Raw genomic sequence first — 23,797 nt, forward strand, 5'->3', positions numbered from 1 at the left:
TATAAATTTGAAATTTTAAAGGTTATTTTTAAAAATATAAAAATAAATTAAAATATTTAAGCAAAATTTTGGATTGTACGCTTCTATCACTGTATAAATGACTGTTAGTGATAAAATTTGTTATAAGTGGTAAATATTTTATAAAATCTACCATTTTTAAAAAAAAATTCAAATTTCAATGAATATCATGGTTATGAATAGGTTTTGTAGTTTGTTTTTAATACAAATAAATAAGGAAAAATGATTCAAAAATATAAAATTTGATCAAAATATTTAAGATAAATAAGTGTAAATTTTTTTATCGATTTATTTGGCGTGAAGAGTTTGTATTTTATTTTAACAAAAACCCATTAAATGTAGCAAAATACAAAATTTAAAGTAAGGTTTATCGTATCTACAAAAATGCTTACATCTAACATCAAATACTTTTTTAAGAATATATTTCATAAAGTCAATATCCAATATAATTTTTGATTCACTGTAGAACAAATTTATTTTTGTAACGGTGAGTTTTATTGGACACTCAAATGTTGTAGGATAGACATGCAAATTATTTTGTGAAATTAGTTTAGGTACACATCAATTAACGAAACTCACAAATATAAAATAATATAGAAGATAATAAAATACTTCAAATTTCAAGCAATAACTTGTTTTTAAATCTAAATAATTTAAAAGTTAAACCAACCATCATGGATGGATAATTCTAAACCGATCACAAAGTTGTAGACGATGGAACTCAACACTTCATCGTGCCTAAATTATTTAGATATTTAGGTATTTCAATCCAAATTTGTTAGAAGAGTATAAAACGTAAGAGTGGTTATAAAAAAGGAATAAAAAAGAAAAAACAAGATTAAAAAGAGGCTTAAAGAAAGTTAATTTTAAATATATAACAATATAGATAAAAAGAGATAATTACAAATATGATAAATATAAGGAAGACTATGACATACTAAAACACATTTCCAAAAAAATGTTAAAGTAAAGAAATGTAGAAGGGGGGAATATCGTAAATTAACGAGTTAGCACAATTTCATTTTTGCGAGGTTTTACTAATTTCCTTCTTGGCGAATAGGGTTGTTACGTTGCAGCTTGCAAGAGCTCGTTGATTCTCTGGGTGAAATTTTGCCACCGGCGGAGGCTCCTCCTCGTCCACCTACTTCAATCCGCCGTAACTCCACCGTCACAGATTCGATTTTCATCAACGTTCTGATGCTCAGCCTCTACTGCACCTCGTAGTCACTGCACCACCACTCCCAGTCATACATCGTTGCCACTCTCATGGCGATTCCTTTTGGGAAGATCACCATTCTCGTTGGAGCTGGTTCATACACAGTAAACTTAGTATTTTATATTTTCTGGTTACTGAATGTGCTACACACTGTGATTGATTGCTTGCTTGATCGTGGTTCGGGGGAGGGGAGTTTGATGAATAACAACTGTAGTTTTAGCTCAGTAGGAAGGTTGATACTTGGTCTGTTTGTGTGCTTTGTCTGTGGCGATTGATTTTTATTTTTTTTCTGTGCCGAAATCCTAGCATTGAGATTGTGCGTTAGCTTGAGGATCTTCCAAAATTATCTTCTTATATTATCGGTGAAACTGTGGTGAAGTTGTGCTTGTTTAATTTTCAAATTCCGAATATATTTTTTAACCCTAATATGAGTGGAAGCAATGTCTGTTTGACTTCTTGATTTTATGGCTAAAGCTATCCCGTGTTGTAGTCGAGTCTGCATACCATGAATTGCCAATTTGTTTGACTGGTTTGAGTTTCAAGGTAGTACGAGCTTGAGTTTCAGATGCTGAAAACATTGCAAGTGGAGACCATCTTGAATTTCTGTTTTACTTGCACTAAATCATGTATTATGCCATTTGGTAGTACTCTTTGAAAATGCGTAAAATTGCTATTGCTTGCTATAATAGTTCGTCTTCGTCATTTTTAACTGAGTTGTGAAGTAAATTAGTGCAAATCACGCATGGTCTATTCTTTCAGGTATTGTTGGCTCTGTTCTGGCAAAAGAGGGACGCCTGCCATATGTACAAGATTTCGTCTCAGGTGCCTTTAAGGTAATCTTCTGTATGAAAACCCGCTTTTTATTTCTGATGAATGGTTGAAAAAGAATTTATTTTGTGGTTGATTTTTTTCCCACTTGGGGGTAGGAAGTTGTATCGATGCTGTATCAGAGTAGGCAATGCACAGAAAAATAAAATAGAGTGAAAAACTGTAGAATCCTCCACAGCACCTTAGAAATGGAACTAGTGCTTCAAACTTGAGTAAGAAAATCTTAGCACGATATCATTGTCGGCATCTGATTAGTTTGATTGATATGCTTACAGCTTACCAAAACATTTTTCATAAGCTGAATTTAGAGAAGAGCATAACTCATCTAGGGACAAGAAGACCTATTAGACTGAGACTTTGATGTGGAAATTCAATTGGGATGTCGCTAGTTTTTATTAAAAAAAAAAGGAATAGTTTCAAGACATACTGCTAAGTATAGGTGTTTGTATTGCAAGTTCCTTTACTAATTGTTTTGGGAGATTTCAAAATTCCCATCTGTATTAATGTACATCTTTTGAAATGGTTTCACGTCTATCTGTTCTGCTCTGTCAGAAGCCATGTATGTTTTTGTTCTGCATTAGTCTCAATTGGATTTGGTAAATGCATAGGCATGTAGGCCCCGAGTAAGAAATTAAGTTGCTGCTCTCCACTTCATTAGGATTTTCTTAAAGGGTCTTACATTTTATTTATTACTCTTTTTTTTTCTTTTTGTTTGTTCTTTTAAATGTTGTATTCATACCAGACGTTTGGTTGGAGATACCTATTTGTAAAACCAACAAAGACTGGAGAATGATTGAGAAATAATTTAAATTACAAGTGTTAATGCAACCTAGCAGCTTAAATTTTAGGACCAAAAGTGGTGGGATGGGTTTTTCCTCGTATTTATCTTGGTTAAAAAGTTCTCTCTGATTGAATATTGATGTTTTTGTTCTTGACCTTTGTATTCTTTTTGAAATGAACCTTCTTAAACTGAGGCTGTATGTTTTTTTCACCTATTTATATACCTCTTGTCTAGCCAGTACATTTCTCCCGCACATTTCCTAATTGTTTGTCATTTCCGTCAATTTTTGTAGTCTTAAATATTTTGCTGTCTACTATGCACAGATTGCTCTAAGGCGTATCAGTCGAGATGACTCTAGCACTTCAAAAACCAAGCCACGCAATGACTCTTTAATGGCTCAGGTGTCTATTGAACTGATTCTCTTGAACAAAATGATTTAATTGTTAATTGTTTCCAATAAAGATTCCGACTGTTCTCTCTTGTTACATTTTCCATAAAATTTAAGATTGCATCTCTAGTCTATTTTTTCAAAGTTTTTTTTTCAGCAGCCTTTTCCCGTTCGTTTTAGATTGTGCTGAAGTTATATCTCTTCTTTTGAGATTCTGGTATTATTGATGCAAGAGCAATAGAACACAAGGTAGAAGGTTGGCCTATTTGTGTTCAAAGCCTTGCCTTTTGTTTTTTGTGCTTTGACGTGTCTGCTCTCGGGGTTTTAATTGTTCCATCTTCTGAAGAAAACACCTTTCAGTTGTTGATAATTATAGAAGGTTCCTACCCAAAAGAGGGGGAAAGAAAATAAAACAAGAAGAAAGAAAGAAAAAAAAGAAAGAAAAGAACATGAGAAGCTTGTAATTGCAAAAGAAATCCTTAACACTGCCAAGAAGATATTTGTTTTGCACTTTCACAATAAGAATCCACCAAAGTCGGGTCATCTTAAAAATTCCGTTGATCTCTCTCTTTTCAAAGAAGCAGAGAGTATCTCAAACTTCACATTTATGTCGAATTTAGTTTTGCCTTTAAACGACACTTCAATGCATTCTTGAAGCTGCAAATCTACACATTTCGAGAAGTAAAGCATCATATAAAAATGAGACAAAACTCAGGACAAAGCCTCATAGATTGGACATTTTCTCGTCAATGGAAGTTGGAAAGGTGTGCATTAAGAATTAGAGAAGAGAGACTCGCTCGAACCACCCCAATGCCCTCCTTGTTCTTTAGGTATGACAGAAACGAGGCCAGATCCTAATGAGTTTTATCATTATTTTTTATAGCTTTTTTCCAAGATAATTGAGAATGTATCAAGAAGTATCTTTTAAGAGTCTTCAATGAGTTCTATGAGGGGCATTTTAGATAGATCTTGAAATGAAATTTTTATTTGCCTTATTCTAAAGAAGTAATAACCAAGGTATGAGATTTTAGACTTAGAAATTTTGTCGTTTTAAATTAATAATTTTTCTTTAACCATAAACAACTTCTTATTGATATAATGCAAATGAATAAATGCTGAAGGGCTACAAACCCCAAAGGGAGTGAAAACAAAGAAAGAAAAAGAAAAGTCATGGACCATCAAATAGATTTTAGCCCTGGGAATAGCAAATCTGTAAATGTTTCATACATTATTAAAAGTTTCTCAACCACCAGCTCTATCTAGCGAGGCCTATTGTAAAAGCTCTTCATGCAAATAAGCTATAATCACTTCCTCAGTAAAAGGCCACTTAAGCCGAGATTGACTTCAGCTCATAACCAACCAAAATATTAAATCCAGGGCATATAAAGTTCTTCGAAAAACGTCGGTCGGTATAAATGCTATATCAGCTACATTTTCAGCTCATCATGCAAATAAGTTGAATTAACTTCCTTAAGGAAAGGCCACTTAAAACAAGACTTGACTTCAGCCCCTAAACGACCAAAATATAAAAGCTAAGGATTTTATAGATAACTTCCTCAAGGTAGGAATTATTTTAAAAATTGATTTTGAGAAGGCCTATGGATTTCTTGGTCGTGGGCATCCTTAACAGAATTATTTCAAGGGGTAAGGGCATGTTTGGTAGGCAGTCTAAAAACATCAATTTGAAAATAAAGGATTTGATAAAAACAGAGTTGTATCTCCTAGCGACCGACACTCAGAAGGAGGCACTAAACCTCCTACCTCTTCACCTCCCAAATCTCATCACGTGGCCTCACCAGAAAATTCTATTGTCCCTCTCAAACCAAGCTTCCCTTAAAATGGAAAAGAAATAAGCTTCCCACAAAAGATTACCTTTCTCCCCCAAAAAAAGGCGACCTCAGGTGCACCTCCTCAATGACAGTGTAACGGTGACCATTGCCATTCCAAGCCAAAGATAAGCCAAAAGTCTCCTAGCAATGAAGCTAGAGAGATTGAGCGTATTGATAGCTCACAACGAGTGATATAAGTCCTTATCTTGACACCTATAAATAACACCAGTATGAGACACAAATGTGGATCATCTCTCAAGATCCATAGTGTTGACTTTTCCATGTAACAACTGCTACAAAAGGTCTTAACTTTTTGGGGATTGTACCTTCTAGGTGGAGTTGAAAGTAGGGGCAACTTGAAACGGAGAAGGGGCATGCACCATACAGTAAAAAGAATTGCAAGAGAATCTTTTGAAGTATTAGGGCTTCACATATTAAAATTCTCTGTTAATTGAAACAGTTGTTGATCTTGAAGAACGAAAAGAACTAGCGATATCTAATGCCTCACTATCAAACAGATGACACATGACACCTTATGACAAAGAGGCGAAAGGATTAACACCTAGTAACATTAAGGCCATAAATGCAACTTCTTACTTGATGAATGGTATAAATGCAAGAATGACCCCAAAACGTTTATGACTCACCCGCCAATCTTCCCAAAAATACACATTTGAGGCCTCCCCAAGAAAGCATAAACAAACAAGGAAAAAGATTGGAAGCCAAAAGCAAGCACTTTCTAGAGATTTTTATTAGACCCTATGGCACCACCATCAACAACCTGCTCGAAAGGGTGTAAGTCATAACTTTGTGCAAAACTTTGTGCAATGAAGTGTCAAGCTCCATGAAGAATTGCCACAACCATTTTTCTAAAAACATCTCATTAAGTAATCTCAAGCTATCAGTCCCTAGGTCATCCAATTCCACTAGCTTCACCACGGCCTCCCACTTATCCAATGTGGCCCTTGCTCCTCATCTATCCCCAAGAAATAACTAGAAATTCCATTCAACACCATCTGGATGATAGTGAGGCTCCCCCTTTTGAGAAGAGGGTTTTTCTTTGACAAGACAATAATTTCTAAATCTTATCCTACATTGAATTCCATCATTTTGCTTCTCATTTACCTCCAAATGAAAGCCAAGATATGAGAACAGAAAGCTTGCACCCTACAAAATAGGCCCAAGCACTTAGCTTAGACCGACTGAAGTTCAAAAAAAGAAAAAAAAAAAAGAATATTTCTCTTATTAATCCTAAGCCCCAAAATTATATGTTTTCCATGAAAATTTCATTTGCAAGTCACCATATGACGTTTGTATTATTCTTTTTGTTCCTAGAATTGCAGTTGGTTAATTGCAATTTACACTTTTGCAGGTAAAAAGCTTACGTGAGGAACTGCAAATGTTAGCATCAAATCGCCAGATGACAATTGTGACTACTGGGGGAAGAGGTCTTGATGATCTTTCCATAATTTTCTCATTTCTCATTTCTCATTTAGATAGATATTATTAAAGATTGCTTCTTGGTTCTTTCATCATCCATTGATTTTTTTCTCTCTAAATTCTAGTTTTAAAGTTTCTTTTTGATAAAAAAAACATGCAAGGAACGACCGAATTCCACATTTTCAAATTTTTTTGGTTAATTAGAAGTTAGAACAATGAGTTATGAGATCTGTGGCAACGGAATCTTTTTTTGGAAATCTTGGGGTTGCCTCATCTTTCCTTCTTTTGAAGCAAATTTCCTTTTTTAATAAAAAAGGAAAAGAAATAGGAAAAGGAGACACAGTCATAGTCTTATTTTAAATTTGGGCTGGTATATACATTTATCCGTTTGGAAGGTTTTGGTTTTCTCTTATAACCATCCTACTGCATTTAGGAATGATCGGCATTCTCCTTTGTATTACTTGAACAAAGTTTCTGTTTTCTATTAGAAAGTCTTCTTATGACCATTCTGTTACTTCTCTCTGATTTGTTTTACATGCTTCTAATTAAATGTAAGACATGATTTCAGAAATCTTAGCAGGTCCTTTGTTTAGGTTATTTACTTTATCATGTAATTGCTGCTGCCTCTGTAATAAATAATAATGTTCAATTTTCTCAATTGCTGTATTTACGAAATAATTTTAATATCAATATTAATGAGCACTTTCTGTGTATATGTTTAAACTATGTTATTGTTTTTGTAATGTTATATGAACATCCAACTTAAGCTTAAGCAGTGGATTTTAATTCACAATGAGACTTTTATGTCAGGAACTGTGAAGTATTTTTTCTATCTCATGTTTCTTCTCTTAAAAATATTCCTTCACTTCTTCTTACCTTGATATGTTATTATGTTGTAATCTTTGTTTTTTTGAACACAGGGGGTAGAAAATATGGCGTAATCATTCTTGTGGTTGTAGTAGGGTATGGAATCATTTGGATGAAGGTAATTGTGTGGTTCATGGGGCAAATCGTGCTATGATATTCTCATAAAAATGTGCTGTGATATATTTTTAATCAGACAAAAAAATGGACTATTTTAGTGGTGGGGTGGATTAGTCTACAATTTCCTCTTTTGATTCTATGCTGCGTTTGGATGTGTCATGTTGCAAGTTCCAATTGTTTTCCACCTTACAACCTTTTGTCGTATATAAGACACAGTACACTTTTGTTTCCAGGGATGGAAACTTCCTGATATGATGTTTGCTACAAAGCGTAGTCTAGCTGATGCTTGCACTTCCGTTGCTAGGCAGCTCGAGAATGTTTACTCATCCATTGCGGTAATATCTTCTGAATGTACTATTTATCATGAACAGCATTTGGTAATTCATTTTTGGGATTGCAAGAGTTTTTTGAAAGCTCATTTAAAGCACCGAATTCTGGATCACAATTTATTAGAAGCATTTTAATAATTTCCAATGACTCGATGATTTCGTGATTCTTTATGTGATTGTCCAGGCTACAAAACGGAATTTATCTTCAAAAATGGACAGTGTTGACAAAAGTTTGGATGAAACTTTGGATGTCACTACTGATACACAAGAACAGGTATTCTTTTACTAAAGGTAGAAGGGTTGAAGATCATCGACTGAACTGTATATTTTCTCTTTTTGTCCATGAAGGTCTCAGAACTACGAGGTAGATCAGAAACTTTTGGCAGGGATATTAAGTCCGTTCATCATGCCGTCCAGACATTGGTAACTACTTGTGGATAGTTGAGCTTTTCCTTTTTTGTTCCTTCTCTGTAGTTTATCTCTGAACTTTGAATTAAAGATTAACCTGTTCTTTTTGTGCTCTAGGAAAATAAACTTTGCACCTTTGAAGGAAAGCAGGTGAACCTTCTTTCTTTGTATTGTTTTCATTGAAATATTTGGTTTTTGATGCTTATAACATTTTACTGTTGTTTCTAGGACTTATAGACATCTACACAACTGGTGGTGTTTAATAATACTTGTTTTGGCTTTTGATTCTCTGCTTAGGATCGAACGTATGAAGGTGTTAAGAAATTGTGTAATTATGCTATCGACTTGGAGAATAAGAGGACTGCAGAGCGTACTCAGGCATGTATCAAACCGTTTCCTTTTCTTCTGCTTCTTCATCTTCTACTTTCTTTTGAAAAAATAATTAATTTGGGAGTAGTGGACTTTGCCTACTTTCTTACATTTCTTGTCACGCGAGTATAAAATTCTCACTCTAAATTTTGTAATTAGCTACTATTGTTCTTTACCTTGTAGAACTCCAATGAAGTGATATTCTTGTATGATATTTCATTCCTTTCTAAAGTATTTGTCTTGCTCCATTAATCGGATCTTTATGGTCATCGGCTGGAAAATTTACACCATTGAGACCTGAAATGCGAATCTTCAAATACATTATATTCACATACCTTTTGCATATAACTATGATTTTGCAGGCAATTCCTTCTGGTCCCTCTAGGCAAGTTCTTGAACTCCCTCCAACACCTTCACCAAAGGTAAATTATAAGCATTTATCTGTTTAATAATGCTGTCACAAAAATTACATCAGAATGGTGATAGATTAGATATTATCGGCTTGGAGAGCTCATTTTAATTGTTGCGTTCTCTCTGTTTTATTTTTTGTTTTTCAGTTGCAAAATCGGTCGTTGCCGATTGGCTTTTCACCAGAAGCACTTTCTCCCTCTGAGTCTAATGGTTCTTCTGACCAGGTTAATTACTTTTACCCTTGAATACATGACGTTTTTGCATTCCTTCGAAAAAGAGAAAAAAACCAACCGGCAAGATTTTGGGAAATGAATTGAATTCCATGTTGGCTGCATGTCTAAGTTATTTTAAAATACAAGCCTCTTAATAACCAAATATGATAAAGTGTTCAATCATTCCTATAATATCCGTGGTAGTAAGCTATCTGGACATTTGAAAAAATACACCAATTTTCTTATGTTTTGAACTAATTGTTTGACTTGCTTCAACTCATGTTAACTTTAACTCTCTTCGAGTTTGAATTGCTCGAGCTTCTCCTCATGATTTATTGAACAGAGAAATACATTATGAGTCTGAGCCATAACTACAATCATATCTTACCACTGATTCAATCTCAGGCTCAAGTTCAACGGCGATCCCTCCAAAATACTGTCTCAGACCCTGGCTTGATGGTTGTCCTATATTCTGAATTCATTTCATAGCATCAAATTCAATCATCTGTACAATTCTAACACTTATTGCTTCGTTTGGCAGTCAATAGCACCTACAGATTCAACGGCTCCATCAAATAGCAGCCTTGATACAATGTCGAATGGGACTAGTTCATCCGAAGCTACCAAAAGCGAGGCTGGGAATTCCGGTCTTTCAGGACTTGGATTTCTTACCAGAACAAGGAGTGCAATGAGCGCAGTATTCCGGCATTCTCGTTCCAGTGTTCAATCTTGAGGAAGTATTCTTTTTGTAGAATTCTCTATCGACCCAACTGGACGCCAGTTCTTTGAGGACTTGTTATATATCTAAAGCTAGCAGTGCCTAATCCAGATGAAGGAAGGTATCGTATAGTTTCTGGTGGGTACAGAATTTTGTAGTTATGATTACAAAGCTCCTTTATTTTTTCTTCTTCTTTGTTTTAGGTATCAAAGTGGTTATTCTATATTTTTTTTGTTCTACTTTGTCTTACGATAATAAAGTTAAATTGTAATGTTATTTATGATTCTGAAGCCTTTCCCCTCTTTTTCATCTTAATCTATGGGGTTCTTTGCTTGATCTTGGTTTTGGTCCTTGGAGTTATTTTGTTCCCATTTTGACTTAGGACAATGATATTACTTGAACAATGTTGGGTAGCTTTTACAACTTTTTCCTCGTGTTCTAAGGAGATGTCATGGACCAAATCATGACACACTCATAATCTGCGTATGAGCATATGCTATACTAAACCTAAAATTTCCTGCACGGCAGTAAGAAATCCATTTGATTAGATTTTTCTCTATTAATTTTATGATCAATAGATGAATGTTTCTCTAAGTAACTTTTTGTTCTTTATTTATACTTTCACATACTATTGAAATGCCAATGGATCTTTTCCCTTTTTCTTTTTAGTCAGAAGACATGCTTAAAATAACTTATTAGCATTTTGAGTTGTCTCATAGAAGTCATTGAATATATTCAACTTCAAAGTTTCTGTTTTATTGGTCCCTGAACCTAAAGTGATGCAGAAGCTTTCTATCGTCAAATGTGTTTTCTACATGTCTATGATATATATCTACAAATTTATACACATGCAGATGAGAAAATATCGACTATGTTATGGTTTGTCATAGTTAGGTTGAAAGATTAACCGTTGCAAAATTTAGTCAATTTAGTCCATTCATTCTTTAGTTTACTAAATATGAAAAATTAAGTTTAGCTTAGTGATAGTTGGTATGACGTTCTATTCTAGAGATAGAGGTTCAACTCCTAACTCCAAATCTACTAAAAAAAATTAAAAACATAGTGGGGGTGAAGGTTCAACTAAGTATAATTTTTGCATAGTTACACATTGGTTCTCATAAATAATTTAAAATAGGCCATGTAGTTGTAGTTTGGTTTTAGTACAAAATTAAGAGTAAAAAAACATCTTAATTTTTTTGTAAAACTGAAATTAAATGGTTATGCTTTATGAAAAAGGTTTAATTAGAACTTAAGTGTTCTAATAGTTAGGTCCATAATTTTTATAAAATACCAAATCAACGTGTATGGTCAGATAGAAAACTTTGAACTTCAAATTGTATATGGCAAGCTTCTTTGACTACTTATGGAGTTTTAATATTGTATTTTTTTTACTATGTAAGATCAAGATTTTCATAAGTCTCTAGGTCACTAACATATGATAGACGTCAAACCAGTCAGGTTTGTTTTAACCAATTTTATGTTTAACAAATCATTACATTCTTATATATATTTTTGAAACAATAATACCCAATCTACAAAGAATGAAAAACCCATAAACTTGTTAAATACGTGGAAATTAGGGACTATAGTGTAATTTAATCGTCCTTTTTCACTCAAAACATGCTTCCGGCCCAATTTAGAATCCAAATACAAAAGCCCAACTATCCCACAGTCATTCCCGCCTTTTTCAATTCCCGCCATTTCCAGGTCCTAAAACTTGGTCTGAACCGGAAAGATCCGAACAGACCGGCTTGGTTCGGATACTAAACGAACTGAACTTCTCGCGCGGAAGAAACCAAATATTTTGGTTTGGTTCGATTTTCAGTTGAAACCACACTGAATTAACTGGTATAGTTATGTATTAAATTAAAAAACGGTTCATGAAGCAATTATAAATTTACAGAATGCAAACTTTATTCAAACTTTACTTGCAAACTTGCATTCTCATTTGTTCCGTATTCCTCACCATATACTAAATCTCGTTGTCATTAGTTCGGTTTGACTCGAGATTTGAACCAACCAACTTACGGGTCCATCCCGGTTCAGTTTTCATGGCGCGTTTTAAACTCCATCTATTCTCAGCTTCAGTGCCACGATCAGTGACTGCCATGGAACCCTATCGTTCTCACAGAAAATCTCCCATCTCAACCAATTCCACTACCACTCTCCCACTCTACCGCTCTGCTCCTCCTCTTGAAGTCAGGCTTGAAGATTTTGAGCTTTATGCCATAGATCGTCTTCGAGGTGACACATTTCTCTCTGCCTCGGTTTTCATTTTCTAATCTTATGCTCGTCATCATCTTATATTTTGGTTGCTGTTTATTGGGTTTGTGGTAATTTATGATTTTAAGCGGTCTTGATGGAGTATGGCTTGCCTGGTTATAACATTGCTGAATGAAGCAATGTAATTTAGGGGGTAGGGAGATGGTAGGAGTTTGAATTGTTTTTGTTAGCTAGAGATTTGAATTGAGGGAAGTTGGTGGCTTTATATTTGGACGAATTGGATATTACGAGTTGATGTGCTATGAATCACCAAATAAAGATAACAGAAAGCGTAAAGCAACTGAAAATTTAACACGGAGATTTGCATGGTTTAATGATAGTGTGTAGTGCAATAACAGTGTGTTGAAGGATGACAGTTTATTATTAGAGAATAATTCAGAATATGTAGAGCTATAGAGTTTATGTAGCGAAGCGCACTGATCTGAACTTTAGGGTCAAAATTTGTAAATATGCCAAGGTTTTGGGCCCTGTTCATAATCATTTGAAGCGCCAGACCGTAAATTCAAGGCATTCTAATCGGTGTTACATGCCATTATTAGTGTTATTTTCATCAATGGCTGTTCTAGAAGAATCCTGAACTGGAATCTTTACCCGCTATTGTTGTTTGAGCGCAGTTCTTAAAGGGATTTCTGATGGGTTATCTCGAGGAAAGAAATCTGAAGAAATGGAGAAACTGGTGAGGTTTGATTTTTTTTCACCAACGTTTAAACACTATTATTTTTCCTACTTTTCTCTAATGGCATTATTATTTTTACACTGCACAGGTTAGAGAATTGTTGAAAACCAACATGAAACATCCACAGGCATCTGAGGTTGTGAACAAGGATATAATATCTCACTTTGTTCTGCGCCTTGTGTATTGCCGAACGTAAGTTTACCCCCTTCTTCTTCTTGTACTTCTTTTTCTTCTTCTTTCTCTCTCTTTTAAATTATTTTTTGGCTTAGCTTTTGTTTATGATTATTTTGGCTTGGTCTCAGGGAGGACTTGAGAAAATGGTTTCTTTCTATGGAAACTATGCTATTCCGACATCGTTTTCTTTCTGAAGGTCCTGAATCTCAGGTATACGATACATTCTTTAGTGCTCTCTCCATGCTTGTTCAACTGTCTGTTGCGTGGACACTGCCACTGTGTACTTCAATTCTCTTTTCTCCATTTTCAGAAGCAGGTATTTGCGGAGCTTGGTCTCTCATACAAAGCAATCAGTAATGCAGAATTTGAGGTAATTTAGATATTTAATTTCATTGGCAATAATATCAAATATTTATAGTCCCAAGTTGTCACATTGATCAAAGATTCAAAATGTACAACCTTCTTTACCTTGTGAAATGTATTGGGCCTCTCTTTCTCGTCCATGAGTTTTCTTTGAAATAACTTATACATTTTCCTTCTTGTAGGCTGTAAGGGACAAATTGGTTCAAGTTGCTCGGTTGATTGGTCAGCCTGCACCAAGTAGTAAGAATCATAGTTTTCACTTTTAATCTTCAAACTTGTATAACATCATGTGAGATAATTTTGGAGACCTGAGGGTATATTGAAAGTATTAAATATAGTGTGGGCATTTTAAAAATAAACTCAAAAGTTCAAGTTAATTGTCAATTTCTTTTTCGTCTTGGGTGGGCCTCCTTGTATGTTTGCTGTGTGTTTACTATCTTGTGCTGTAGAGAGTATAGTGTGAGAGTTTATTTTTATATTATCCTTGTGCTCATCTCCTTTTTTTTTTTTTTGCAGGTGATGCTATATACTATAAGGTAACCTCTGTTTAGTCAGAGATTTCTTCTAATATGCATTGCGGTTGCAATCTCAATATGGTTTTGAAATTATTTTGTTTTAGTTCAGGAAGCGGAGTGTTGCAATCGGTAATTTAGTTGATGTTCATATGAATTGTAGAGATGAAACTGTTCATCTGTAAATAATATCAAGATTCACTGTTTCTCTTGATAGAACGTTGTGAGATATCCAATACTAAATTTTTGACCATTTCATCTATTGTCCAAGGAAAAAGAAAAGTTTTCTCGATTGATGGATTATTTCCTTTAGTTCTGTCATTTGTTTGGGAAGTTGAAAACTGCCGATGGATTATTTTACTGTTATTGAGTACTTGGAAATGTTTGGTATTGTGTGGATAGGATAACATACATCACATGAATGCATTCGTACATGGATCAATGGTGGATCCAATTTGGTAACAAAACTTTTTTCCTAAGAAAAAAATGTAATGGGACCCATTTCTCGATACATGAACTATGAAGTGCTATCTTTTTCTTAAATTGTTCTGTTTGAAATATTGCACCTAGATTTCTTGCATCCATGGCTTGATAAGTTGGATACCTTGTTCCTGCTGACGTGGGTCCTTGGTTTTTTATACTTTCTATGATCATTATTGATGAATTTTGTGTTCGTAGAAAAAGAAAAAAAGAAACAAAATGAAAATCCAGCTTGTTGGATGTTCTTTTCTCTAATATGTTTCCTAACTAATCATATGAAGGTACCATGGGAAGAAGTTCCAGAGCTTGTGGCTGGTCGAAGAGTATTCCTCCATAAAGGATATGCATATATTGCTATTTATCAGGTTAATATTATGCTTACATATATGTATATTTGTTTTCATTTCATCAATGAAATTTTTTGTTTCTAGTTAAAAACACATGCCTTTATTTCTATATTTCATGCACTTTCTTGGTCTTAAATAGTTCTTTCTAATTTTCCTCCATATATTTCGTAGGTGGTTTCCCTTGTTGCAACACAATTCCGCAGTTACCTATCGAAGGCCCTAAGTCTGACGAACAGGTTGCTAAGAGAGCTTGATTCTGATCATGTTACATTAAATTTTCCATCAAATTACTATCTCATAAATAATTGCAGTATTCATGGATGATAACTTCGTTTCCTATTACAGAAAGATAATGTGTGATAATTTCATTTTCTCATAAATTTTATTTATTTTATGAAGCTTAAGAAGACCCAAGCTAGTACATGACAAAATTTTCATTTTTTAAATGACTAAAAGCTATGAATTTTGTTTCCAGGAAATGGACATCTACAATAAGAGAACAAGAGAAAGATCGGTTGGCCCCAGTGAGTATTATTAACAGTAAACATGTGTAGTGTACTGTGAACGGCTGTTATACTTGTGGTGCCTGACATATGTTAAATACTTTATAGATAGTAGAAGCCCTTTGCACGAGCTACCTGGGTCCTGACTACTCACAGGTAGTTTATTTTATTAAGTGGTACATTATCACCTGATGTAATCTGATATCATTCGTTGCTTAATATTTCTCCAGCCAAGAGAGTATGCGGATATATCAATAAAGGACCTTGACCAAATAGCTAAAAGTTCATTTCCACTTTGCATGCGACACCTATTTGAAAAGGTTAGAAGACCCCAAAACTTGGCCTAGTAAATCTGGAAGTTGTTCTCTCTCTTCCTCCCTGCTATTTCTTCTTGTTTTTGGTACCTAATATTGAATATATTGGTCAATTTTCATTGATTTATTTTACTCGTGCAGCTGAAAGAAGATCATCATTTGAAGCATGGAGGGAGGATGCAATTAGGTCTCTTTCTCAAGGTTGTACACTGCTGATTTACATTTTGAAGTAATTTTCATTTCTTCTTTCTGTTTGATATTATAATCACTGAAGCTTTGAGTAAATCAAATAAAACTATCTTTCATTCAAGTGCTAAATTGTTTTGTTTTTCTAATGAAGAGTTGAAATGCTCTTATGATATGAAATTGCGCACATGTTCCTCCATTCCCTTTTGCATGGTTAAATTTTTCTTAATGAATGATTAATGAGTAATTTTGATATCAGCTAATTTTTGTTATCATTTGATATGGAACTAGCATTCCTTTCTAGAAACATCCGAAAGATATCAAAGCAGGAGAATCACTTTTTGTACCTAAACGGAAGACTATCGAATTTACACCAAAGCTATATTTCTAGGATCAAAACCATAGGAACATCTGAAAAAAAAGTATTGACTGGTTTGAAGGTTTAAGCGGTAAATGCTGTTTAATTTAGATGATCAATGATATTTGTATGTGAGGAGAATCAACCATCATGAATAAATAATATGTAGTTGATTGAAGTATGCTTAGTATAGTTGATAGAAGTATTTATGTGCGATGCTCCTTTCATTATTGGTATGGAGCCTTTTTAATCTTTACTCTTCAACTCTTCACATGCAGGGTGTTGGTTTGAAGCTTGATGATGCCCTGGCTTTCTGGAGAGCTGAGTTCTCCCAGAGAGTAAGCATAACATTACTCTTTTAGGTTATCTGCAATGGAATAAACATCAGTAAATACAACAGCACAGGAGCATGAATATTCATTATTTTCTTTGCCTTTTCTTCATAAGCTATATACTGGAACGTGATGACCAGTTATAATTGTTTGTTTGTTTATTTATTTATTATAAATTGGGTTTCTTTTCATTATTTAAGTTATAGTTAATGTGCACTTCAATTATATAAGAAGTAAATTTACATCCTAATTTTTATTCACGAATAATTATTGATACAAGATTGTAGGACCCAGTTATAGAAATAGAGAATTATTAGTAGAATAGTAGTACGATCATTAGAATTTAGAAGGGGCATATTAATAACTAGATAGCATGTTTGCTAGGGCTTTTACTTATAAATAGGAGAAGTAGGTTGGAAGCAAAGGTGTGAAGAATTTTGTAATGATTTCCTTTGGGAAATTTGAGAGAGAGTAGCCCTCTCAAAAGGCATGTTATATTGTAGTTTTTCATTGATGTTGCAATATAAATCTATCTTTTAGTGTTCTTTGTTGTTCTTGAGTATTCTTTGAAGATATCCTAACAGTTTCTTAACAAGAGTTTACACGATACTCTCAATCAAAATTAATTATAATTGGACTATGATCACAAAATAAGTTAGATTTAAAAGCACTGGGAAGTGGGAGGAGCAATAGGACTTAGTCACCTTTCCTTGTCAATAAATATTATATTTCATGTCTTCTTAGCCCTGTCCTCACTGATTATATTCACACTCATTCATAGCTATTGCTTTATCCTTTTATTGTAGGTTGGTGCTGAGAGGTTTGACAAAGAATATGCATACAGTATCAGGCATAACTATGGAAAAGAAGGCAAGAGAGTGGTAAGAGACGACCTTTAAAATTCTTTAAAATGCAGATTTGTTTTTGAAACAGGAAAACTTTTAAGATGCAGAATTAGTAGGGTCAACACATATAGATTTATGTTTTAGGAAACGTCAAATATTTTTGTATCTTTTTTTGACATTTTCTAGCGACCTATTTCTCAAGAACATGATTTAATGGTTTCTTATGTTTTATTTGACCTCTCCATCTTTGTCCTACTCATACAGCTATAAGCAGATTTGTATAATTTTGGGCTCTCTTGATTTGTATCTATGATTCTTCTATCTTTCTCTTCTGTTTTATTTGGTTTCTATTACTTCTCTAGGCCTTGCATCAGATCTATTACGTTGTTGGCATGACCTAAGCTTGTCAAAATATGTACTAGTAATGCAGTATGATGATAGCAGATGTTGGATTTAAGTTTTTAATATAACCGCTTCCATTAATGTTCCCCTATTTTGCCTATTTATAGATTAAAATTCTTTGACAGAAAGTTGTCCACATACGTATCTATTTACTTCGGTACTGTGTTTTATTTATATAATCATCCGATTAATTTATTTTTGCCTTTTTACGTTAGAAGATCCATTAGGGAGCCGGCCTACACACAATTTCTTTGTAAAATTATGATCTATTTAATATCTTTACTAGGATTATTCGCCTTATTCCTGTCAAAAAGTAATCTCATCATCACCTAGTGTTGGAGATCATCATGGATGTCCCTATAGACATTTCAGGTACGCTTGTTTAAACAATTTCCTGATATCTTGAATTTTAGCCTGAAAAGATTTAACCAATATATTTGTTTGTATGTTGCATAGAAAGAAAGCCGTGTTGTGTTCAAAAGTTGTTTTTACGCTAAAGTGGGACCTTTAATTTGGAATAGTAGAAGATGTGGAATAGAGGTTTAGAGCAGCAACGAGGCCTGTCAGGAAACTAAGTTAATTATGCATGCTAAGGGTAGTTTGGGCTTTTGGTGCATGATTCTATTAGAAAGGGTTTTAAAAGGCCCTCTTGGTTGTGCACGTAGGCACTAGTTGCAAGTCTGGCAAAAGAAGGTGCACATTACACACGTGCATGCTTTATGAAGCCCCAACACTCAAAAGCCCTAGACCTTGGGGCTTTTTCATTATTTTTAAATAATAGTAATAATTAAGTGTTTTCCTTATTTATTAACTAAAAAACCGAGTATATTTTTTCCACTTCAACTTTGCTTTACCTATCCTGTATAGTACTTTTATATATAGTGCACCTCCAAAAAAACATCCATGCTTTTTTTGCGCCTTGCACTTAATCCTTAGAAGACTATTGTACTTTATTCGGTCCATCCTAAGCTTTAAAAAGACCAATTAGAGGCACATGCAAAGAAGGAAGGAAAAACAAATATATCAAGTAGGGAGGAAGAGAGGGTTAATTTTCATGCTAATTAGGTTAGAGCTTTTTAGTCTTGAAAATTTCTAATTAGTTTTTTTCTACTTGTATCTCACCTTGAATTAGTTTTTGGCTCAAGGAAGCACTAATAAAAGGTAGCAAGGTTTCAGGCCTAACATCTTGGTAATAGAGTAGATCAAAGTATCTTGTGATATGGCAGTGAAGATGGTAAGGAATGTATAGAATTGAAGTTGGTATTTAAGACGGTCCAAATGTAAGTGTATTAATTAGCTGTGCCCGTGTTGAAAGGGCTTGCTATTTTTTAGTGAGGGATGGAGTCAATAATATACAAACTAGATTCCATGATGCCAGAGCAAGTAAATCTTCATCTATCTACTGTCTGGATGATGTTTTTGCCATTTTCTGCTTCACTTTGTTGCATTGTTTTTTCATGATCATTTTCTTAATTACAACGTAAAAGTTACACTACTTTCAGGTATATTTTTCTCATTGTTTGACATATGGATTTCTTTAACAGTGAAGACAACTTAAGAGCAGCTCTTGGTAAAATGGGAGTAAATAACCGGACAATGGAAGATATAATGGACAAAGTGCGAAATAGACATTATCAGGTTCTCAATTTACTGCCTCTTAATTTTTATGTTATGTCAGTTGGGATTAATGTTAATAGTTGTCATGTATCTTTAGTTGGCATGCACCTTGACATTTGAATCAATCCATGGCTCGACATGTGATGCTGGGATTAATCATCCAAACCAGTACTTCATTGATAGTCAAAAGGTCCTGCAATCTAAGGTAGATCATTTTTCTCACAAGTGCTTTAGTTTTCCTTTTGTGCATAATATTCTGTGGTCCTGCCTTGATGAGTTCTTCACATCTATCCTTGTTTAGTTGGTATTGTTATGGGAGTTATATACACCAAAGCCAATATCTACTGCAGATTCAACTACACATAGTCTGTCATTGTGTTGCTCATGTAACTTCATCGTGTTGTAATTTTGATGCCTTCTTTTATGGACACTGAATTTTGCTACCATATGCGTAATATTGCCCTTGTGAGAGTTTGTCCCTTCCCTTATCACGCAACTTAGGCTGACCGCATGACAGATTCTGAACTCAATGGATGCTACCCTACTATGAGTTATTTTATTATCCAGGGAGTTAACGTAGGTGATTTTAGGGACATCAGCATTGTTTTCGAGTTTGGCCACTATGGCAAGAAATACCATTATGTGAAATGTTTAGAGCCTTGGCTACGAAGGATCGAAGTTGGGGCCGTATATCTTGTTTTAGACAAAGTTTGTTCACATAGCATACAATTCAAAGTTGAAACTTAATACATGCACTTGTTATTTGCAGAATAATTCAACATCCTAGTAACACGTTCAAGCGCCTCAAGTGGGAATCTACTTGGGATTCTTCAGGTTTGTCAGTTCTTGATACCTACTCATATTGTTTGGTATCAAATCACATTTCATGCAGCCTTTTGTTCCACTGGGAAATTCTCTTACAAGGTGAGTCAAACCATTAAGATCTTTGATCTTTAGAACTGTAAATTTATACATTTATACATGTAAAGTTCTCAACTGGTCCCTAGATGTTCTTTTCCTTCAAGGTGGATGAGGTTTTTGTTGCTTTGGATAGTTCTATTGTCGAAATTTTCTTAGTCGTTTTATTCTTCAATATTTTATTTTATTTTGGCTCTTGTAATATTTGGAAGCCTTCTACTCTACTTCTTTGGTTTCTCTTTCATTTTCTAGCAGTTTGGAACTTTCTAATTGTCCATTTTTTTTAATTCATTGTTTAGTTGGGTATTGTTATGCGAGGAAGAAGAATCAAAATTTTGATCTTTAGATCGAGCATGCAATTTATTTATGTTATCTTTATGAGGTGCTAAAGTTAGCAAGTAATGAAATAGTAATAGAGATCGTCACATATATAGCAAAATTCACCAATATCGCTAGCAAAATTCACCAATATATTAGCGATAGATTATATTTATAATGTATTTTTAAATGATACTATACACTTAATTATTGGTTCTAAAAGTGTTATTGGTTGCGATTATTCATCACTTAATTTTGAATTCATTCATATGGTAGCTATAGAACTTTTTTAATTTTTAATACAATACATAAACCTAATGCTAAAAGGATATTGGATCAAAATGAATCAGATCAAAGATCATTGATGTATACTTGACTTGCTCGTTCTTAAAATGTAAGTTTACTGTATAACAGTGTAGTATTTGCCATTGATTTTGCAATGCATTAGTTCAGAGATTTGAGAATGCGGTAAGAGTTTAAAAAAATACCTCCAGTTGAGTTGTAATATTATATTTTTATATTTAAAATGAAAATGAAACATTTTTTTTGTTTCATAAAAGTAGGATAAGATGGGTTGAACTTTATTATTCACTAAGCCCATATGGTCTTTTTAGGTTGATTCAAATCTTACTCTACGTTTACGTGGGATACATAGCCTCTTTAACTCGTTTCTTTTTTAACATTATCAAAATGGATATAACTCATCCAACAATAATTGATATTACATATCATTATCATTTTTGTCATTTTGAGGTCATATCTTTGAAATTTTATACTTCACTTCTTGTACTAAACTAAAATATCATAACGTATTATATTGAAATGAAACGATAAGGTAGATTCGTTCTTGAAGTTGTAGTTTTAATTCAACACAACTATCTTCTGTTTATTTATGTAGAACTTGTAAGAATTTTTTCTTCTTTTTTTTGTTGGAAAATTTATTATACATAGAATTTGTTATGATGTTAAAATTATTGTGTTAGATCCAACCTTTGATTAGTATTGAGGGAAAACCTTGGAGAGCAATGATTGTACAATGTTCATAATTTATTGTACTTCCATTATTTTGTTGTATCACATTAATGTTTCAATAGCTGGTTGCTGCTTTTTCTATCCGTACCATCATATTACAAACTCCAAAGATTGGTGACCTCATAATTCATTACTTCTTTTAATTTCATGTTATCAATCACTCATTTATAAACACATTGAATGCATTTATAAAGCATTGTATATGTTTTTATAGATCTGAAATTTTATTTTGATTAATGATTATGTTGTTTTTAGTTATTAACTTAAAAATACTAATATTTATTATTAGGTTTTTTTCCGTTTGACGTGAAATCTATTAAAGAATGATCCGTGTTAGTTTTGTAGTGAACATGAGACATTTACAAATACCTTATAATTTGAAACATATAATTTTGAAAGCGGAAAATTTAGTGCTTGTTAGGTATCTAACTTTGATTCATGTATGACATAATATTTCTACACAAAATATAAAATTAAAGTATAATTTTAGATATTTTGAAGACATTTATAGTAGAGTGGTATAATACAACAATCAATATTAACAGTGATTTGGAGGTGTTTTTCCTTATATGTGAAACATACGTTAATAAGGGTCTCATGTGGGGTATTAAGTTCATCCTTTTTCTAATATTGTTTTAATTTTCGTTATAAGTGAGTTGTCAACAAAAGAGACGTGAGAGAGAGAAAAAAATTAAGAAAATCCACACAAATTGACCTTTAAGCATTTTTAAAAGTTGATTGGTGGTTTAGTCGAACTACAATTTTGAAAACATGTTGACACGAACAAAAAATCCTTTTTTTAAGCTACCATCCTACCATCGTCATGGGGTTGTAATATGTATACAAATCTAAACCTTAACTGAACTAGAATAAGAATATATAAGAAAATGTAAGAAAAAGAGAATAATAATGGGAAGAAGAGAAGTGAGATTTGAGGAATGAAGAGTGATAGAGAAGAGTTAAGTGTTTTGTGTGTGGAAAATGGAATGGGAAAGGCATATATTATGTGCGTAATGATGAAGCATAGTGTAGAGAGAATAGTAAGCTTCTTCTTCTGCTTCTGCCAAATGCAACTCATTAATTTTATATATGTAACACCAACACCATTCTTGGATTGGACCACCTTCTTCTTCTTCTTTTCTAATTTTCCAAGCACATATTTATTCATCTTTATATATTTAATGTTGGGTTTGATAAAAATAAATTGAAAAGTCTTCTTTTTTCATAAATGGGGTGAAGCTTGTGAACAATGGGATCCACCATCCCTTTTGGTTTCTTTTGGAAACATTTCTTCTTAACCATTCATTCACTCTCTCTATCAATCCATCGCCTTCAATTCCCCCGCCCTCTTTCAATTAACTTCCCCATATATGATGACACCTTCAATAATCATACTTTTGCTTTCTTTTGGTCAATGTTAGAATTGGGTGACATCATAATTATATATTAAAGAGTTTTGATTTATAATAACTAAGCAAACACAAATATCTAATTTTGCATTAATGTGTTTTCTAAAAAGTTGGTAAATATTTGGGAATTTTTCTTTGTTGAATTATTGATATCCTCTCATATATCAACCGATTTAAATCAAACATTTAATGACAAGAGGCCATAGCATTTATTTTTTAACCCACAATAAATTACTTTCATCCATTTTACTATATTTTCAAAATAATTTCAATATTTTACTCTTTTAGAAAATGTCAAAATTTTAAATCATAATTATTAAATTAAACCTTTTTTTCCCTTTTTAGTTTTTGGAAAGGACGGTTTCTAACTTTGGACAATCTATCTTCTCTTCATATTTAGATTTGAATTTTTACAATAACTAAAGTGGTTTGATATCTCTGGCCATTAATTGACAAACACCATTTTCTGGATTACTATTTATTGAATCATAATGTAAAATATTTGATTAGTAGATCACATTCATCCTCTCTTTTTATATATATATATATATTGACTCTTCTCAATGAAATTATTGTTGTTATTGAATCAATAATTTTTAAAGAAAAATATATTTCTTTTTTGAACACTAAGTTTAGACATATAAAATTACAAAAATTAAAATGAAAACCAAAATTGGAACTTTTGAACTATGAGAGACAAATTGATAGGCATATGTAAAACGTGCATGTATTGTTCATCTTGGGGTCCATTTTACCATTGTGGCTACCACTCTTTTTTTCTTTTACTTATTTAGACA

The 23,797-nt window shown here is 33.2% G+C and overlaps 2 protein-coding genes across 3 annotated transcripts; both read left to right on the forward strand.

Annotated features, from left to right (window-relative positions):
• The first annotated feature begins 988 nt into the window (after positions 1-988).
• LOC101217504 lies at positions 989-10,267 on the forward strand. Of its 2 annotated transcripts, none has more exons than XM_004140489.3 (14): positions 989-1,327; positions 1,994-2,067; positions 3,167-3,244; positions 6,433-6,508; positions 7,421-7,485; positions 7,718-7,819; positions 7,998-8,087; positions 8,162-8,236; positions 8,339-8,371; positions 8,519-8,599; positions 8,953-9,012; positions 9,148-9,225; positions 9,619-9,672; positions 9,755-10,267. In XM_004140489.3, the coding sequence occupies exons 1-14, from the start codon at positions 1,285-1,287 to the stop codon at positions 9,944-9,946; spliced, it is 1,101 nt and encodes a 366-aa protein (XP_004140537.1). In that variant the 5' UTR covers positions 989-1,284; the 3' UTR covers positions 9,947-10,267. The 2 variants fall into 2 exon arrangements, with proteins under 2 accessions (XP_004140537.1, XP_011656807.1); XM_011658505.2 differs by having other exon boundaries at positions 990-1,338.
• Positions 10,268-12,002: 1,735 nt separating this feature from the next.
• Positions 12,003-20,586, forward strand: LOC101217274 (probable DNA primase large subunit). Its single transcript, XM_004140488.3, has 19 exons — positions 12,003-12,175; positions 12,829-12,890; positions 12,979-13,082; positions 13,193-13,274; positions 13,375-13,434; positions 13,610-13,667; positions 13,944-13,963; positions 14,701-14,784; positions 14,938-15,002; positions 15,242-15,290; positions 15,378-15,425; positions 15,500-15,589; positions 15,725-15,784; positions 16,406-16,465; positions 17,266-17,340; positions 17,993-18,078; positions 19,251-19,344; positions 19,421-19,528; positions 20,093-20,586. Exons 1-19 carry the CDS (start codon positions 12,040-12,042, stop codon positions 20,108-20,110), a joined length of 1,359 nt encoding a protein of 452 aa, XP_004140536.1. The 5' UTR covers positions 12,003-12,039; the 3' UTR covers positions 20,111-20,586.
• The last annotated feature ends 3,211 nt before the right edge of the window (positions 20,587-23,797 follow it).

The sequence above is a fragment of the Cucumis sativus genome, chromosome 6 (assembly GCF_000004075.3).
Source record: "Cucumis sativus cultivar 9930 chromosome 6, Cucumber_9930_V3, whole genome shotgun sequence".
In the NCBI taxonomy this organism is placed as follows: Eukaryota; Viridiplantae; Streptophyta; class Magnoliopsida; order Cucurbitales; family Cucurbitaceae; genus Cucumis; species Cucumis sativus.

Bases quoted from the DNA above. Each gene is read 5' to 3' on its own strand.
- LOC101217504 (XM_004140489.3), top strand. From the start codon at position 1,285: ATGGCGATTCCTTTTGGGAAGATCACCATTCTCGTTGGAGCTG. The intron at 3,245-6,432 runs GTGTCTATTGAA...ACACTTTTGCAG, and splicing joins ATGACTCTTTAATGGCTCAG to GTAAAAAGCTTACGTGAGGA. The intron at 8,088-8,161 runs GTATTCTTTTAC...TTGTCCATGAAG, and splicing joins CTACTGATACACAAGAACAG to GTCTCAGAACTACGAGGTAG.
- LOC101217274 (XM_004140488.3), top strand. From the start codon at position 12,040: ATGGAACCCTATCGTTCTCACAGAAAATCTCCCATCTCAACCAATTCC. The intron at 13,964-14,700 runs GTAACCTCTGTT...AATCATATGAAG, and splicing joins GTGATGCTATATACTATAAG to GTACCATGGGAAGAAGTTCC. The intron at 15,291-15,377 runs GTGAGTATTATT...AATACTTTATAG, and splicing joins AGAAAGATCGGTTGGCCCCA to ATAGTAGAAGCCCTTTGCAC.